At 46.0% G+C, this 17,511-nt stretch overlaps 1 protein-coding gene and 1 long non-coding RNA gene across 2 annotated transcripts; one reads left to right on the top strand and one right to left on the bottom strand.

Annotated features, from left to right (window-relative positions):
* Nucleotides 1-310: 310 nt before the first annotated feature.
* On the bottom strand, nucleotides 311-17,103 carry 1700001L19Rik (RIKEN cDNA 1700001L19 gene). The gene is made up of 3 exons (NM_027035.1): nucleotides 16,815-17,103; nucleotides 3,265-3,381; nucleotides 311-1,712 (listed from the first exon to the last, which is right to left on the bottom strand). The coding sequence occupies exons 1-3, from the start codon at nucleotides 17,064-17,066 to the stop codon at nucleotides 1,533-1,535; spliced, it is 549 nt and encodes a 182-aa protein (NP_081311.1). The 5' UTR covers nucleotides 17,067-17,103; the 3' UTR covers nucleotides 311-1,532.
* Gm34903 lies at nucleotides 10,749-12,989 on the top strand. Its single transcript, XR_382605.2, has 2 exons — nucleotides 10,749-12,051; nucleotides 12,644-12,989. It is a non-coding gene; the product is annotated as a predicted gene, 34903 (long non-coding RNA).
* Nucleotides 17,104-17,511: the final 408 nt, after the last annotated feature.

The raw sequence follows: 17,511 nt of genomic DNA, 5'->3' as shown, positions 1-17,511 counted from the left end.
AGGAATGTACTCTCTGAACTGGAGACGAGGCTCAGCACTTGACACTGCACACTGCTATTGCAGAGGCCTCAAGTTCACTTCCCAGCATCCATGAGATCATGGTTTTCACAGCTACCACAACCCCAGCTTCATGAGATCTGACATTCTCTTCTGACCTCAGCAGGCACCAGCAGCTGTGCACATATCCACACACAGATGTACACACATACACCTAAGTTAAAATAAATCTTTAAAAATAATAATAATAATAATAATAATAGTATCCCCCTTAAGATGTCTCTACCTGGTATTCATTAATTAGAGAGGAGAAGCGAACAGAAATCCATTTAATTTTCTTTTTTATATTATTACAAGTATAGTTTAATGTGCCCAAGAGCAACTCACAATATACTACTATTTATTTTGGGGAAAAAGAGCAACAACACTGGAAAATTCGGAATATAAGTATTTAGGAGTTACTCATCCTTGAAATGGCCAGCAATTTTGGATCATGAAACCATCTTGCAGATTCAAAACAATAAAACCAGTGGTTGAGCACCAAAATTAATTGCATCACCTGCCCATTAACTGCTCAGCTCTGGGAAATTCAATCGCAGTAGATGAGAGATGCTTTCTTCCAAAAATACATTCATTAAAAATATATCTTAGTGCTTGAGTGTATGTCAGATTCTCTTGCAAAATAAATACTTCCAACCTGGGTTAAAATCAGCTGCTTCCAGAAGAGGAAACTGCTGTCCAAAGTGACAGCCATGGGCTGCAGATAGATCTCAGGGGCACAGTGTGCAAGGTCCTGGGTTCAAACCTCTGTGTGAAGAATAACAAGGGTAAGGACAGTTTCAGTGCTCAGGGCTGTGAACCCTGAGCATGGCTGTACTCTGGCAGTATTCTGATTAGAAATTTCACCTAAAGATGACACAACATCAGATCACAGAGAGAGAACGTAACAGGCAGACTTTTCCCAGAGTCCAGCCTGCGCCCTGAATCTGTAACACATTCTCCCTGGAGGGGTGGCAGTATGGATGTACAGGGGGCTTTAATGCTCCATTGTTCAAAATTCAGTTTATCTATGACCTCAAGAAAACAAAGTGCTCAGTCATGTTGAGAGCCATTTTTGTTCCTCTCAGAGAAACAGAAAAGGGGTTGTTTGCATTGTGGGCAGGGAGAAGGACCGGCACGTTTCTCCTGTGACCCCTTCCCCAACAAATCCTTGCAAAGTGAAGAGCCAGCCCACAAAACAAACACAGCTGCTACCAACGGGAGGCAAGCTTTTCTTTTATTCAGGGTCTCAGAATGAATCAGTCAGTGTCATTTTAAATAAGTCCAGTGAAAATCCTTACCCTAAAGCTTTCAACATAAGGAAAGGTGCTTTTCCAGGTTCTGAGCCAGGACCACCTTAGATATGCACGTGCTTATCCTCCTGCAGTCAAAGAACATTCTTACAGCTACAGGTGACATGAACAGGAAAATGGTTCGTATACTACATCACTTGCTGATAGGGTACCTCAGAGTGCCCTAGAAACCACACGACTTCTTCAGGCTGGATTGATGTGCCCAAAGCCGGGCCCCTTGATGCTGGGGATCTCGTTCTTCCTGTAGAAGTCGGTCTTCACGTGGCTCACATGGCCATAGTCTCTGTTTAGGGGCTCAATGGGCTGATTGATGCGTTTCCCATAGACAGAGGACATCAGCACTGGCACAGTCCTTTCTTGTTCCTGGGAAGATGAAATTCGCAGACACCACTGTGAGCACAGAAACCTTTCTACCCACAATGCATCAGTACAGTGGCCGGTCCATCAGATGTCTCACCCAGGCGACGTCTCAATGATACCTGTGTTTGCAAAGCCAGAAAGACTCCAGTCCCTCTGCGCACGACCCTCTACTACCCTGCTATCTGGAGGAGAAGTAAGACGCTGAACCAGACACCACTAGTGGTCTGACTTCAGGTCCTGTTCCTCCTCTTCCCTTCCCCTCACCTGCCCTCTGCCAGCCTCTCTTTATCCCGCATATAGAACAACAGCCTGGAGCTTTAAGAGTCTGCTCATGTTAATAGACTCATCCTGTTTGTCCATTTCACTGACAGAGCCCCAATCACTCAAGTCCCTGGATGGCACCGGAAGTCTTTCCTGACCCTTCTCCCCAGAACCTCCTCAGCCCGTTCACCACCTCTGTGCTTTAAAGAGCTCTCCGTGCATGTTATTCATCAACATGAAACCAGGTTGTTTCTTTGTCTTTTGCCTCTTACTCTTCTTTGTTTGTCAGAATGTCAGCTCTACAAGGACAGGGCTTGCTCCCAAGTCCCTTTATGTTCCCTCCAGAGGAGAGAGGAGAGCATCAAACAGTGTGTCATCAGAGCCACTTTCTTCTCATCAGAAAACAAGAATTTCAATTCAGATGCAGAATGCAACGACATAAGCAAATTTTAAAATCCTATGACCATGAAATAAGTGATACCATGTGCCTTTATCACTTAACTCCAACTCAAGAGTGCTGAGCGGGGCAAGATGGCATGAGCTAGCCGCCTCAGAACAAGCACCTTCTTTGGAAACATTGGGGGGATCAAAGCAGAGCTGCACCCCATATGGTGGGGACTTGAGGATTAGACTTGGGGTAAATAAAGACCAGCGTCCCTAGAAATGCTGTTGTAGCCAGGGCTCAGTGGGCAAGTGAGTAAGGACTCCTGTCTATTGAAAAGAGCTTCCTAATTTTACTCTCCTTAAATTATCCAATTCCCTAGAACAAATCAGAAAATTTAATGCAAAAATGGAGTCACAGTACAGAAGCATGTTAACTTCTCAGCACAATAAAATAGATGTCAGACACATAAATTAAGCTACAGAAAGCATACAGAACACAGTGTCAAATATTTGCAAGTGGTCACATATACACACATCAGCACATATACATACATGCAAATATATACATATACAAGCCTGTGCTCGTGTACATATATGAAATACATGTACATATGTGCATAGATATCTGCATGTTCTCACATTTCATACATATAGAGATGTGAAAATGTATACACAGGTACACATACATACACACATATATATTTAAACATTCAAAATATACACATGTATGCACATGAACACACATAATACATATGTGTAACCAATATATATGTATATGCATATGCACATATGTAAATATGTATATATTTGTGCACATACATTCACACTGTATGTGTGTATATGTGTATGCATGGGTACGTTCACATGTGCCCAGCTTTGACAGTCTGTTAATATCATTATCATATCTTACCTCCTCATTAATATGGAGCCCCAGGTTCTTTGCATGTTCTCTGTCATCTCGGTGTAATTTCTGGTTATAATCTAGTCTCCTCTTAAAAACACAGTCATAGAGGGAGACAATCCCTGTCTGGGAATAAACAGAGAGAGTCACGGGTGTGTTTGAAGGATGAGGCAGTGATATCTGAAACAGCACTGAAACCAAGACTCTGCAGTGGGGACTGAAGAGTGTAGAGTTTCCTTCATGTGAGCAGGCACTGAGGAAGCACACACACACACACACACACACACACACACACACACACACACACACACACACACATACACACACACATACACACACACACACACACACACACACACACACACACACACACACACACACACGCATGGCAGACCCAGCTGTGAACTGGAGCAGAAAGGAGCTCAGACCCCACCAGCAAATGCAGTAAATGCAGTGTGTTGAGGACCAAGTCTGACTGCAGATGTTCAATAGCACCTCTTTCTGGCCCTCCAGTATTCCTCCTTGAGATATTCCTCAAAGTCTGTCCCCTCCGACACTGCTGCAAGAGTTCAGACCTCAGCCGTGGCTCAAGTGGCCGTGAGGAAATAGTGTGGACCAAGAAGTTCATAAACAAAATATGTTTCTCAGTTTAGAGGCTGGACACCCACGATCAAGGTGTGGGCAGACTCAGCGTCTGTGGAGAGCTGATTTCAGCTTCATATGCAACACTGCTGTGCAGCACCATCACAAGGGAGAAAGACCACAGAGGCTCATTCAAATTTCTCTGGAGGCACGAAACCTGTTCGTGAGGGCACCACCCTCAAGACCTGCTCTCAGAGTGTCTAATATTACAGCCTTGTTCTGCTCTGAAAACTCAGCAGTAACAGGATGCTATGACAATACAACCAAGCAGCAGTCATCCTTCGAATGGCCAGTGGTCAAATTGCCTATATTCAAACCTACCTCTTGAGAGACAAAAATATTTTTCTTAAGCCCTCTGTACAGCTATAGGACTTTGAAACTGATATCCATGAGTATGTGTAATATGCCTACATATATAACATAAGCATGCATTTACACAGACCTAGATGTACATACACACAGCTTAGATATTCTGGAAGAGGACCTGTTAATATAACTATGTTCTGTAGATCTCTGCATCTCTTCCTCACCTTTTTCTTAATCAATCTGCTCGTGTGGTACCCAGCAGAAGAAGTAATATGTGGGTTAGGTGGTATTTAACCAGCATCTCACGCATCAGGCTTGGGTTTGTTGCTCTAGATGTCCCGATTCCCTCAGCAATGAAACCAGACTTGGTTTATCTGTGAGACTGGAGGTGATCACCTGCTGTCTCACTTGTGCTACGGTGGTTTGGTTTGGGTGTTTGTTTTTCCTAATAGTGATACTAAAATGATTCACTCTGTGGGACAGAGACAAACTAGTGTGTGGAAAGAATAAATGCACACGGATGTTGAGGGGACTGGAAAACACTTGTTTACCGAGTGCAGGAACCCAGCGTTCTGGCAGTGATGGGAATAGCTAGCAATGCAGCATCAAGCAATGAGGGCACTCATGGACTGACCACCAGGTAGACTTTGATCAGCTCAAATCTGGTAGAACCTGATGTATCTACCATCCAGTGAAGGAGACAGCATGGTTTTTAAGAATTGCAGTTCCAGGATTTCTAAGAGTTTTGCCAGATATGCAGGGAACTTTCCCTCACTGAGAGTATCCCAGCTTCACTAAATTCAGCCATTCCTGGTCTGTCACTGGAGGCAGTGGCTTCTCTCTCTGCATCACAGCTCTCATTAGCGTGTTTGCACCACCTGCCCTGGGTTGTGTCTCCTGATCAGGTAACACATGATCTAGACAGGGCTGTGAGAAACACTAACTCCGTGAAGAATTGACTAAATTCAGCATTCAGTGCTATAACATCAACTAGTTCTTGTATCTTCACATTACACTGTAGCCAAAAGTAAATTCTAGAGGAACTAGGAAAATAAAAGCAAAAGAAAGCCCATGAGGGCCCTCCCACGCATAAAAGCAATAAGGAAAATGTCACAAAGAAAACATCAATCACTTTGACTCTCTAAAATAGGCATTTGCTTATCAAATAAATCTAAGTTTCTTTAAAAACCCATTTTAAGTCGTGACAAAGAAATCTCAGTCATGAACACTCAGTGCAGATCTGTTGCTGCAGAAGCTGATGGCCTCCAGCCCTCACAGGCAGAGCAATGCTTTCTGGGAGAAACAGAAAGGACCCTTCAGTAGCACAGAGGAAGTTCAAACTTGGCACCCACTCTGCAGGAGTGGTGGGCCCATCCCTCTTCTAGGCCTTTTGAGGCATAAAGCTACTGGCTAAGCTGGGGAGAGGCCCACAGCAAGACAGCACTAACCTGAACGCCCACTGTAGTGTGTGTGTGTGTGTGTGTGTGTGTGTGTGTGTGTGTGTGTGTGTGTACTTCTGTGTGAGTGAATGAATCCATATATGGAAAGGTGGAGTTGTACCAAGCTGTCTGTAGGCCAGTAGAGGGCATCAGATCTCTTGGAGATGGAGTGATGGACACCTGTGAGCCACCTGATATGGGTGACACCTGTGAGCCACCTGATGTGGGTGACACCTGTGAGCCACCTGGTGTGGGTGGTAGAAACTGAATTCAGGTCCCTTGGAAGAACAGCAAGCACTTTTAACTACTGAGTCATCTCTCTCTTAAGCAATCGGATGGTAGTTAGGCATATGGTCTGGTCTCAGTTTTCTGTCTGCAAGCCCTCCTGCCCTGGCTATCCCTGTGCTGTCTGTAGGGTAGAAGGAGGTCAGCCACAGCTGACAGCATGAAGGACGAACCCTTGTGATCAAGTTGTTCTCTTCTAACCGCTGAGGACCGTATGCAAAAGTAGGCGTGGGCGGTCTTCCCCATCCCACGCCCAACAGTGCTCCCACTGGGCGTGTAGTCTGCTCAGGTAATGGGAGCCGCAGAAGAGGGGAAGCACCAACAGTAAGGAAACAAACTGCCAGGAAGGGAACAGTAAGGAAACAAACTGTGCTGTGTTTCTTGCCTCGAGCTTTCGGCCAGGCCACCCCTCCAGAGTGGGGTGGGTTCTGCTAGGGGGCGGAGCTTATCTGAGAAGGAGACCCAATGACAGAAGAACAGATTCAAGGAGAAAGGGGGCTTGTAATCACTGTTACAGATGCTCCACGTCACAGAAACCTATTGCAATATGCAACTTCCCAGGAGAAACGAAAAAACAAAGCAAAACAAAACAAAACAGTCTATTGGTTTTCATTTTAACGAGGTCTCCTAAAACTCTGTAAATAGGAGCAGCTAAGAGTCTATGCTGCCTCCTCCCAATTCCAGGGCGTTGCGAGCGCCTGGGCCATGTTGATCTGGATTAGGAAGCTCACTGCTTCTGGGCAAGGGCTGATGAAAACCCAGGAGCTCCCAGCCCCACCCTACCAGCCCGCCCCATCCTACCCTTGCCGCGTGTGTGCTGCATATTCAGAATGTTCCAGAGGGGGGAAAAAGGATGAATTTTTCTACTGCTGAAGAATAAGACTAAAAGGAAAAAAATTACTAGCAGACGGGCAGCCTCACAGAGCAAAACACTATCCGTCTCCTGTGTCTGAGCTGAGCCGAAGTGTGTCTTCCATTACAGAGCTTTCATCTTTTGTTCTTGTATTCCTTTGTGGCTTGAAGCAAGATGATTTTAATAAAAACCAATCGGGACTGAGATGCTATCACAACACAGACTTGGTGCTGCACAATTAAAATCTCTCAGATTCACCTGCCTTTCTCTGGAATTTAGCTTTAAAAAAAGAGCAAAACAGAAAATATTAACTTGTGACCTCTGCCTTTGTCTGCTTGCATTTTGAGCATTGCTTAAACATGGAAACGGTGTGTGCTACATGTGACATCTGATGTCCTGCCTTCAGTTTACCTCTTGTGCTTTCAAATCCTGTTACTGAGTAGTCTCTAGCCAGTTGAGTGTGTGGATGTCATCTGCTCAACGGTTGTCTGTGTCTTCCATTCCCATGTTTTACTGGGTCTGTTCCTTCTGCAGTTTGGGAAATAATTCAGCTGTGGAGATTTGATATCCATTGTTAGGTATTAAAAGGGCTGGACTTGATCTGAACACATTGCAAGAGGTGGTGCCTTCCAAGATGGCTGACTTTAGGTGAGGTTATCAGGGCAGTCTGGTCGCTCTATACTGAGTGAGACAGAGAGGCCATTGTGTTCAGTCCCAGCCTCTCAGAGAGCCATGCTCCACTGCAGGGAGCATGCTCCTGGCCTCTCAGTGTGCTCTGACTGCTCCAGGATGCTCAGCCAGTGAGACCATTAGTACCTGTGGTTTCTGGAAACTTGAGAACCATGACCTAAATAAACATTTTCTTTATAAGACACATAGCCTTGGGTATTTCATTGTAGTGATGGAAAATGAGCTAAAAATAACTCTAAGGGGCCATTTTAGGCTCCAGGACAGAAATGGAGGGCCCTCACTTTAAGTGAGACTATAGTCTGAGCCTAGGAAAAACACACACATACAAATATATAAAAATAATAAAATGCTAAAATATTACAAATAAAATGACAGCATGGAAAAATGCAGTGGCTTAAAAGAAGGGATGCTAAGCTCTTGTGTGCTCTGAGCTTGTAGACGTGGTAACGATCTGTGTGCTCTGGTTTTGTGGACATACCTTGGCATCTCTGATAATCACACAGCTAGCTACTACAGCTAGAACTCTGGAAAGCAACTTCTCAGGTGCTGTGGGTTGGGTTTTGTCCTCCAGAAGCCCTCGAGTTGAAGTTTTATACAAGAGAATATGGAATGCTGCCCTGCTCAGAAGCAGGGTTGCTGAAGATGTACTCAGTTAAGGTGATGTCATGCTAGCATAAGACAGCACTATGCAATGTGAATGGTGTTCTCAAGGAGCAGGAATTTGAAATAGAGACATATATCAGGAGAGACGGTCTGAACAGGACAAGAAGATGGCTATAAAGAAACAAAGGTGTTTCCCTCTGAGCCCACAAAAGGGACTGAACATTCCACTCTCCAGGACTCCAAAAGGTAAGTTACCATTGTTTTAAGCCATTAAGCCTGGACCACTTTGTGCTGCCCAATACACTCTACAAAAGCAGCTGTGTTCAGAACAACTGGGAAGCCAAAGTGGGGTTAAATCAGAGGCTACTGAAGCAGGGCCAGAAGCCTAAGGAGCACACTCCTCTGGTAAACTCAATTTGCTGACCACCTGAGTGGAAAACGTCACTAATACACAATTATACTCTACTCCTGACGACACAAGGAATTCCCTTGCTCCTCCCTCCTGCTCCCGCTGCTCCCGCTGCTCCCCCCTTTTCCCCCTCTCCCCGCTCTGCTGCTCCCCCTGCTGCTCCCCCTACCGCTCCCGCTCCTGCCGCTCCTGCTGCTCCTCCTCCTGCTCCTCCTCCTCCTCCTGCTCCTCCTCCTGCTGCTCTGGCTCCTTTAGTGAAGACACGTGACCAGTTCTACCCAATGGAATGTGATCTGAAGCGACCTGTGCCGCCTCAGCCAGAAGTATGGAAGAACCAGCACCCAGAGCCAGGTTGCCTGGAGTGGGAGCAGCCCAGGAGGTGGCTGCTGAGTGATTTAACTGTGCAAGGGCATACTGCCGACCCTACTGGACCTTTTGCATGAGAAACCAAGTCGCTGAGCTCTGTGGGGTTGTTTGTTGCTGCAGCAAAACTAGTCTTGTCCTGACTGATCCAAGTGGAAAGCTCTCCACTTTCCAGAAGTTACACTCTCACACAAATCACAAGCGTGAGGTTTAAAATAAACTGGGACCCAGGTCCTTTCTTTTCTCCTCCTTTTCCTATGACATCAAATATAAACATGTTCTTCTTTATCAGATTGAAATACTTAAATTCTGTGGGAAAGGAACAAAAGAGATGTGCACACTTTCATAATCTTTTTGACAATTTGTCACATGCTTATGCATACATGTGTGTGACAATGTGCTGTGATCACATTCACCGTTACCCTTGTCCATCTTCCTCCCACACTTGTACAAGATGACCCTTTGTACTTCCATGTGTGAATGTGTAGTGTGTGTGTGTGTGTGTGTGTGTGTGCATGTGTGTGAATATGTGTGTATGTCCCACTCAATTTAGTTAAGGCTGCCTGTGGTGCTTTCTTTTTTGTTTGTTTCTTCAAGATAGAGTTTCAGGGTTTCTCTGTGTAGTCCTGGCTGCCCTGGAGCTTGTTCTATAGAACAGGCTGGCCAAGAATGCAAAGATCCACCTGCCTTTTCCTCCCAAGTGCTGGCATTGAAGGCCTGTGCCACATATTTTTATGTAACTGCAATGAGAATAATACTATAGGCTCACCAAACACATTTCTATTTGAGAACAAGTTACAGAGTCAGTTCTCTATTGTCCTATAGTAGTCTGAACTAGGAAGGTGCTAAGATGCCACGGCATGCTATCTCTAGGCATATAGGCTCAATCTCTGTGTATGAAGAATTCAGAGAATTCAATTAATGACTCCATTGTCCTGGAGACTACAAGGCTCTGTAAACCATGGAACCACTGAGAGAGAAACCAGGCCTGAATAAGAATAAGCCAGTTAATATCCACCATCACAGGGAAAGAGTCTACGTGATCCCACACCTGATTGAGAAGATTCCAGCAGGTGATGGCTACTGAGGGATGGAGAGTCAATTTTCTTCAGGAGTATGGATTATAGGAGTTTGACCCAATGCTCTCAACACCAATGTGCATATGGGGAGCACTGATTTGACTCAGGTGAGTTGTGAAGAGGAGGAGGAAGAGGAGATGGAAGAGGTGGTGGAAGAGATGGCAAAGGAGGAGGAGGGAGAGGAGAATATAGTGGTGGAGGAAGAGAAAGAGATGGAGAAGTAGGGGGAGGAGACAGAAGAGGAGGACAAGGAGGAAGAGGAGAACAAGAAGATGGAAGAGAAGGGGAAAGGGGAGGGAGGAGGAAGAAGAGGATGGGGATGAGGAGGAAGAGGAGGAAGATAGATGGGGAGGAGTGGGAGGATAAAGATGGGGATGAGGGAAAGGGGAGGATGAGGATGGAGATGAGAAAGAAGGAAGGAGGAGGGAGAAGTGTCCAAGATAGGCTGCAAGTAGGGAGGGGAGCTGAATATGACGTCAAATGCATCCTAGTCATATACATAATTATCAGTGCGTATATAATAAAATTCATGTCCTTTTCAAATAAAGATATAAATAACCCTCATTATAATTTTTATATGTTTTTAAAAGAGGCACAGTGGGTTGTCAAATCACTGCACCAAGAGCTTTCCAGTACTCACATTGGGCAAAACATGAGAAATGAATCAATGTCTGTCATATGACACTTATTGTCTTCATTCCAATGTTGCCCTTTTATGAAACTAACTGCTCACTGCAGAAAAAAAAAACAGGCATACATAGACATACATGCAAACAGAACATAAACAAATAAAAAATATAAAAATAAATTTTAAATTAAAAAAATATTCTCAGTGCTGCCAGATGAGGGCAGCCAACCAAGCATAGAGTTCAGACGTGATGCTAAAAATGAGTCTTGTGGATTAGTAAGAACAAACTCTGCCATGATACTGGTTAAGCTTCTGGGTTGCTCAGGCATGGCCTAGCTCATCCTGACTACAGTGGAAATTACTTGTCAGTGGCTGCTACTCCTCTCTTCAAAGCTACTTGCCCACAAGCATATGACCTACTTTCAAAACTGTAAATCTCCAAGGTCATTGATTCTGTTAGGGCCTTGTTTGAGTTCTGGTAAGCCCAGAGCCTATCCTTGGGAGTCAGGCCAGTAGGCTAAGCTAAGAAAATGTTAACAGGAGTCACAACTCTGTAGTCTAGAAGGCTGCAGCTTGTCAAGAGTGGGTATCAGAACCTTTGAAGGTCTGTGCTTAACTGTTCTCCACGGCTTGCCTGCGGATAAGATCCTGTTCCTTCTCCTGGCGCATTGGAATCATAAGCTTTGACGATTTTTACAACTTCTCACATAAGAATATTTTACTCTTGAGCTGAAATTGGCAGAATTCCTTTCAACTGACTCACTTTTGTCTCGCTCTGGAAGAGTAGGTGGACTCCATGCATCCTGCCTTAGTTCTCAGACCCATCACTGAGGCCAGAGATTCAGCCTTTGTTGTCTGTGTCATTCACTTTTATCAATTCACTTCTGCCAGAGCTGGAACGTGATCCCTAAGAGCTCATGTGTTGGAGCTTGGTCTCAAAAAAAAAAAAAAAAATCCAGGCATAGTGGCTCACAGTTACCATCCCAGAGTTGAAAGGTAGAGTCAGGCAGACCCTTGGAGGTCACTGACCACCCACTCTTGCTTCCTTGGCAATCTCCACAACAGTGAGAGACCCTGTCAATGCTCAAAGGCTCAAGGTTGTCCTCTGGTCTCCATAGATATGGACATACAGAGACATGTACACCCTGCATACACACCAATGAGAAAACTGCAAAACATACAAATGTTTGTGTGATCCTCTGTGTGTGAACACAAAATCAGAGCCATAGCACTGCATGTAGAGGCACGTGGCCAAAGGACATGCCACGCCTGTTTGTGGGCAGTGTTGCTGGTAAGAATGTCCTCCGTGCAGAAAGACACAGTGGTCTCCTCTCTTCCTCTTCTCCCCTGTGGCTGAGCTCCCAAGAGAAGCTGGGCTCCCTCCATTGACAAGATTCCACCTGACTCGGAGGAAGGCTCAATCTTGCTCTGGTACACACTCTAGGACATGCTACTCCTGGGGACAGGTCACTGGACAACAGGCTTGCTGCTAGCACAAGGTGAGAGGCAGGTGTGATCGACCCTGATTGTCCCACGGGTAGAGTACTAAACCACACATACTCCAAACAGAAACCCCTGGTTTACTAAATGCACTTTTCGAAAAAGGTGACTTAGGCCTTCCGTTCCATATATTCATCCCTCTTTTAACTACCACGTAGCAGGTGTTTCTGGAGTACCCAGGGTATGCCAGTCTCTATTCTGATTGCTGAAGAGATAGCAAGACAAAAATTAGCTCCTGCCCCACCCACCACCCACCCTGGGGCAGCTGAAAATTCACTAGGGGAAGAGCCACAGTAAGATAAGCAAGTGGAATTTTAATAGGCTAGATAGGAATAGTTGCAAAGGGAAAGGGAGAAATGAGTAGGGAGGGGTGGGCGTGCAAGAAGGTGCTCTGCATTCTACTAGCGTGGCTGTGAATCTACTGGACAGTCAAGACAAGATCCCTAGACCCTACCAGGAACATGGCCACAGCTCTACAGCTGCTTTAGCACATGCGATCAAATATGATGGCTGTCTAAGGTGACAGGGCATCATGCGTGAGGGACTGAGGGATCACACCCCTGTTTATTCTACCCTGGCTGTCGTCCTTAGGAATCTCTGCTTTGCAGCTCTAGACAGACTGCATGAGCCTTCATACGCTGGAAGTTCTTACTGCCCTGGATGAAGGACATTCTGCAGGCAGGGAGGGAGAGCTTGTGACACATAAGGACACCATCAGCCCTCGCCTCCACGTCTGCAATTCCACACATGCAGAATGGATTCTGGATAATCCCAGCAAAGCCAGAGTGGGGCCTGTGGAACACAGTTTTCCTCCAAACAGCTTTCTACAATCCACCCTAGCACGCCGGAAAACACATTCTAAAGCCACTTAGGCGATTTCTTTTTAATGTCACTGTTATACTTTGAGGGATTTAATAAAAACCTTCATAAAAGGGCATTTTCCTCTGACTCGGCTTTTCCATTTCAGGGGGCAGAACCGCTGTGCACAACAGAAGGAGAAAAAAGTAATTTAAAAACGCCTTTGAACCGAGTCTGCTCTGCAGCCTCTGGAAGTGTATTTCTCAGGGAAAGACAGGCTGCTAGAGCCCCCTAGGGAGCAGTGCAGGAGCTGACCACATTTTAGATGGTAGCATGAGAGGACAAATTTATCATCTTATTCAGCCACATTACCGGGGTCTTAAGTAAGTTTGCAGCCTGCAAAGCAGGACTGTGGTGGACTCCCTGGGGTGGATGAGTTAGAAGATCAGGGACACTTGCCAGCCACATGCTCATCTTTACTGCGGTCCTCTGCATTCCTCTCTGAAGGGAAGGAGGGCTGGGCAGTTCATGGGTGGGCTGCTGGGAATGGACAATTAGTGAAAAGAAACTAATTGTTAGGAGCTACAGCTAAAGAGCAATTGCTAGCTGTATATATACTGGGTGTACTACATCTCATGCCACACTGGTTACCTAAATCAAGTGTGTGTGTCTGTGTGTGTGTGTGTGTGTCTGTGTGTCTGTGTGTATATGTGAGTGTGTCCCTGTGTGTGTCTGTGAGTATCTATGTGTGTGTCTGTGTATTTCTGTGAGTGTGTATCTATGTGTGTGTCTGTAAGTCTGTGTGTCTCTATGTGTATGTGTATGTCTGTGTGTATATGTGAGTGTGTCCCTGTGTGTGTCTGTGAGTATCTATGTGTGTGTCTGTGTGTTTCTGTGAGTGTGTATCTGTGTGTGTCTGTAAGTCTGTGTATCTCTATGTGTGTATGTCTGTGTGTATGTATGTCTGTGTGTCTATGTGTGTCTGTGAATGTGTGTGCCTTTGTGTGTATGTATGTATGTGTGTCTGTGTGTATATGTCCATGTGTCTCTATGTCTATGTATGTCTGTGAGTGTATGTCTGTGTGTAACTGCATGTCTGTGCGCCTCTATGTGTGTGTGTGTCTGTGTGTATCTGTATGTCTGTGTGTCTATGTGTGTTTGTAAGTGTGTGAACCTTTGTGTATGTGTATATGTCTGTATATATTTGTGTTTGTGTGTCTGTGAGTGTCTGTCTGTATATATCTGTATGTGTGTGTATATCTGTATATGTGTGTGCCTTTGTGTGTGTGTATGTCTCTGTGTGTTTATGTCTGTGTGTGTGTGTTTGTATGTCTGTGTCTATGTGTCTCTATGTATTTGTGTGTATATGTCCATGTATGTGTCAGTATGTCTGTGTGTCTCTATGTGTGTGTCTATGTGTGAGTGTTTGTGTGTGTCTGTATGTCTAGGTGTGTGTGTATGTGTGTAAAAGCTGATATCTAAATTTTTGATGTCTGTATGTCTGTGTGTCTATGTGTGTGTGTGTGTGTGTGTGTGTGTGTGTGTATCTATGTGGCTCTATGTGTGTGTGTATGTGTGTGTCTATGTGTGTCTGTGAGTGTGTGTGTGTCTTTGTGTGTGTCTGTATATCTGTGTGTGAGTTCTGAAAGTATTAACAGTGGCCTTTAATCCCAGCACTTGGGACGCAGAGGCAGGTGGATTTCTGAGTTCGAGGCCAGCCTGGTGTACAGAGTGTGAGTTCCAGGACAGCCAGGGCTACACAGAGAAATCCTGTCTCGAAAAACAACAACAACTACAAAAACAAACAAACAAAAAAAACAGTGGCTGAGATTGTGTTGTTATTTTGCTTTTCATCAAAAAGCACTCTACTTTGCATAAAGAAAAGTTTCCTGGAGCTGCCTCTTATCAGACAGAGCACCCGACACCCCAGTTTATCTCATGTGACCTGGAGAACAACTTTGTCCCTATGTTGGGAAGTTTTCTACACAAACAGAACTTAATTTTAACTAGTACAAGAAAGAACCTTCTACGGTGTTTGTCCACGTGGGTATGCATGAAATACTGATATGAGCAGTTTTTGCTCATAAATAGCCACTGAAACAAAACCATGCCAATGTTCCTTCGATTTCATAATTAACCCAAGAAGCTGCTTCAGATTAGGTTCACAGTGTATGTAAAGCATAACCTTTCTAATTCAATAGCTGACTGTTGTTACACTGAGGGTCTGCGTTTCCACTTAGGCTGTGTTTATTCCTTACAGACACACCACTGCTCAGGGGTGGGGGGCAAAATGCAGTCTAAGATATGAGTCCCAGCTGCGAGTGAGAAATGGCCGTGGCTGGGACAGAGTTCTCAAACTCCTATGCACCCAGACTCTGTGAGAACAGTGAAGAGTTGAGAGCTCTCCTCCTGTGTACCCAGAAACTACTGGGGATGTCAAGGAGTTGGGAACAGGGATTCAGGCCTGCTATGAGCCTGGGGAGAGAAGGGGGGCTTAGCTCCAAGTGAGTGCCAAGATATGGAGAAGCTGGAAGAGAGCCTCCTACAGGAGACTTTAGGCACTGCTCTGTATGATGAAGTCATTTGAGAGGAGAGAACCTTAATTAATAAACTGCCTCCATTAGACTGGGCTGCAGGAAAGCCTGTAAGTCATTTTCTTAATTAATAATTGATGGATGAGGGCCTAGCCCATTGTGGGAGGTGCCACCCTGCTCCTGGGTTCTATAAGAAAGCAAGCTGAGCAAAGCCATAGTGAGCAAGCCAGTAAGCAGCATCCCTCCATGGCCTCTGCATCAGCTCCTGCCTCCAGGCTCCTGTCCTGCTTGAGTTCCTGCCCTCACTGCTTTTGTATGATGAACTGTGCTACAGGGCTATGAGTGAGGGAAATTCTGTTCCTACTTTGCTTTTGGTCCTGATGTTTCTTCACCGCAACAGTAACCCTAAGACATTGTTCTTATTGTTTCTACCATCTAAATGGAGGATGTTCCCCACACCCTGGACCTTGCAGGCATTGTAACTAGGACCAGGGCTTGTTACCACTGCTACCTCAGACCCCGGGGAGCTGAGACACCCTAAGTAGAGCAGCCCTGGCACTCCACTGACCCACCGATAGATCATGGGTGGAAAGAGTGACCCAGTGTCCTCACAGTACTTACTCAGGACAAGTAGTGGCTTCTCCACTGTTCCCAGAAGGACACTTCATCCCAGTTCCCACCCTCAGGACACACTTCACTTGCATCAAGCTCACATCTGCCCATCCCCACTTCCTGACGTGTCTGCACCCGTGGTTGTGATGGCCATATTCTTGGTGTCCTTGTACCTCAGCCCAACGCCTCTTTCTTGCCTGATAACCATGCCTGCCTCACTAGTATCAATGTATCACAATTGCCCTTCACAAGCAGTAACATGCAGCCAGGGCTATACAGAGAAACTCTGTCTCAGAAAAACAAAAACAAAAACAAAAGAAAAACAAAGCAAGCAGTAACATGGGGCCCTGACCCAGACTCCAGTATTTAACCCCACCCAACCCCAAGACCAGTTCCACATGCGATCCACAGTTCTGCACCCCTATACAACTTCTCTGGACTCTGCAGCTCAATGCAGTTTGTCCTGGGCACCACCCTCTGCCTAGAGCTGCACCACCTCTGACGCCTCTAGTAGTAGTAGTGTGACCCCACCCCACCCCACCCCGTACTTTGGCTAACTTCCCTGAACACTATCCGAAGCACTCAGTCCTTCCCAACCCTCTAGTCACAGTTTTACTACCACACCTGAAGTCCTGTCCTATCATAGTCTGGACAGCTCCAGTATTATGGCCCCGCCCCAGGCCTCTCCCTAGCACCGAAGTCCCGCCCTTGTCAGGTCCCTTACGGCCCTCAGGCCCCTCCCTGATAGTGCGGTCCCCGCCTCCCTCCCGCAACCCCATCCCCACCCCACCCCTGCTCTGTTTGTTGGACCTGCTCACCTGGCCCTCGCGACTGAAGTAGCTGCGCTCCTTGGGGCCCTGGTGCCTTGGTGGGATGTAGCTGAAAGCTGGTAGTGCTGAGATGGGCAGAGGTCGGGGTTTGCCACGCAGGGTTTCGGAGGTGACTTCCTCCTCCTCTCCCCCCTCCTCCTCTCTTCCCTCTTCTTTTCCAGCCTCCTCTTCCACCTTTCCCTCCTTCTTTAAGCCACCGGGGTCCATCGCCCTCCGCTCTTTCTTGGCCAGTTCCTCCATCAGGTTAGGTGGCTTCTGCGTCCCTCCAAGCGTCTGCACTCGGCTGTTGCCTGGCAACTACGCCTTGGTCTCAGCATCCACTTAGTGACAGAGGTTGGGACGTTCCTTGACGCCTCCTTCTAGGTTCTTTTCACCACACCCTGAAAGAGACCTGGCTTTCCAGGTAGGAACTGCCAGGGGGACCACACCCAGTCCTCTACATCTGATTCCCAGCAGTTTGTTGTAGTCTCAGGGCATTCTTTAGCTTTGCAGATCACGACAGAAAGCTACTATGTGTCAAGATCTGAAGGTACAGCCCTGAAACAAACAGCCCTGGGTCACAGGGAGCTTACAACCTGGAGAAGTTAGATGACAAAGATGAGCAAGGCTTCAAAGATCCCGGACAGAGTGATCCAACAGAAAAATGAGGGCCACGTGTATATTGCACATAATAGAAAAGCTAAAG

This window comes from Mus musculus, chromosome 13, assembly GCF_000001635.26.
Source record: "Mus musculus strain C57BL/6J chromosome 13, GRCm38.p6 C57BL/6J".
NCBI lineage: Eukaryota > Metazoa > Chordata > Mammalia > Rodentia > Muridae > Mus > Mus musculus.
The sequence above is the reverse complement of the archived record's forward strand: the minus strand, read 5'-3'. Positions and strand labels throughout refer to the sequence as shown.

Bases quoted from the DNA above. Each gene is read 5' to 3' on its own strand.
- 1700001L19Rik (NM_027035.1), bottom strand. From the start codon at position 17,066: ATGGAGGAACTGGCCAAGAAAGAGCGGAGGGCGATGGACCCCGGTGGC. The intron at 3,382-16,814 runs GTGAGCAGGTCC...GTTTATTCCCAG, and splicing joins ACTTCAGTCGCGAGGGCCAG to ACAGGGATTGTCTCCCTCTA. The intron at 1,713-3,264 runs GTAAGATATGAT...TCATCTTCCCAG, and splicing joins GGCTCCATATTAATGAGGAG to GAACAAGAAAGGACTGTGCC.